The sequence below is a fragment of the Sinocyclocheilus anshuiensis genome, unplaced genomic scaffold (assembly GCF_001515605.1).
Source record: "Sinocyclocheilus anshuiensis isolate Anshui unplaced genomic scaffold, SAMN03320099.WGS_v1.1 scaffold601, whole genome shotgun sequence".
In the NCBI taxonomy this organism is placed as follows: Eukaryota; Metazoa; Chordata; class Actinopteri; order Cypriniformes; family Cyprinidae; genus Sinocyclocheilus; species Sinocyclocheilus anshuiensis.
In genome coordinates this window covers 303,928-304,819 of record NW_015536496.1, presented here as the reverse complement: position 1 = coordinate 304,819, position 892 = coordinate 303,928, and the positions used below count along the sequence as shown (strand labels likewise).

General features: G+C 37.9%; 1 protein-coding gene across 1 annotated transcript in view; it reads right to left on the bottom strand.

Annotated features, from left to right (window-relative positions):
- The window catches only part of LOC107686824 (WD repeat-containing protein 48-like), a 14,928-nt gene that overhangs the window by 8,330 nt on the left and 5,706 nt on the right, over positions 1 to 892 (bottom strand). Inside the window, exons 8-9 of the mRNA XM_016483965.1 lie at positions 816 to 892; positions 659 to 762 (exon numbers count right to left, since the gene is read on the bottom strand). The exon at positions 816 to 892 is cut by the window's right edge and continues 113 nt beyond it. Coding sequence (XP_016339451.1) covers positions 659 to 762; positions 816 to 892 — 181 coding nt within the window. The remainder of the gene's footprint in view (positions 1 to 658; positions 763 to 815) is intronic.

Genomic DNA, 892 nt, shown 5'->3' with positions numbered 1-892 from the left:
TTAATGGTTTTAGTTTTAGTAGTACAGAAAATGTAACTAAAAAAGCAACTAAAATCTTGAAGAATGCATAATCTGGCTTTTTACGAATATTTTTCACTTACTATTCAAAGATGTATAAAGATTTCTAACTTTAGACCAGGATTGCCAAACTAAATTTTAGGAGGATCTGCATCTTTTTTTTAACGTGTTAAAGCTTTAATAACTAACATCAACATGAAAAAGAGAAAACTATTCACTGCTACTGGTGAATTAACTAAAAGCCCTGCAGCTAAACATTATGGTGTAAAAGAAAAAAAATTGCTGCTTGTTTAAATTCTTCTCCGTCAAACTCTGACAGGATCAAATTAGTATTAATGCATCATATCTAATAATCATTCAGTGAATGCAATAGTGACAATACTCTTTCTGTCTGCCCACAGCTCCAGTTTCAGATGAAAAGTGTGAATTGCATAACTAACAGAAGCATTCTACTATTTTAAGATGCGACCCATAACATGCAACACAACAAATTACACTGTTACTTAAAAACAGTAGCACTGCAGGGATATTTAGCCGAAGGGCGACAGTAATTAATGAGTAAAGGAAGCCGCAGCAGAATATCTAAAGCTCAGCTGTAGATGTGTGTGTGTTACACAGCGGCTGGAGCAGCTGCACTTACCCACTTATTAACCGTGGACTTCGCGGTGGAAACCCAGATGGCCGAATGTGGATCAGCCGAGCGGTCCAGCTCCATCTGAGAGACAGAGAAGCACACATTCACACCTCAGTAACTTTCACTTGCTTCCCATTACCTGCTCACGCTCCACAGCTGCTGCGTGACGCATAAACCTGCAACCTATGGGGATGTTTGGTATACATGTTCTTTCTTCTTAAGTGAAAAAAGAAAAAGAAA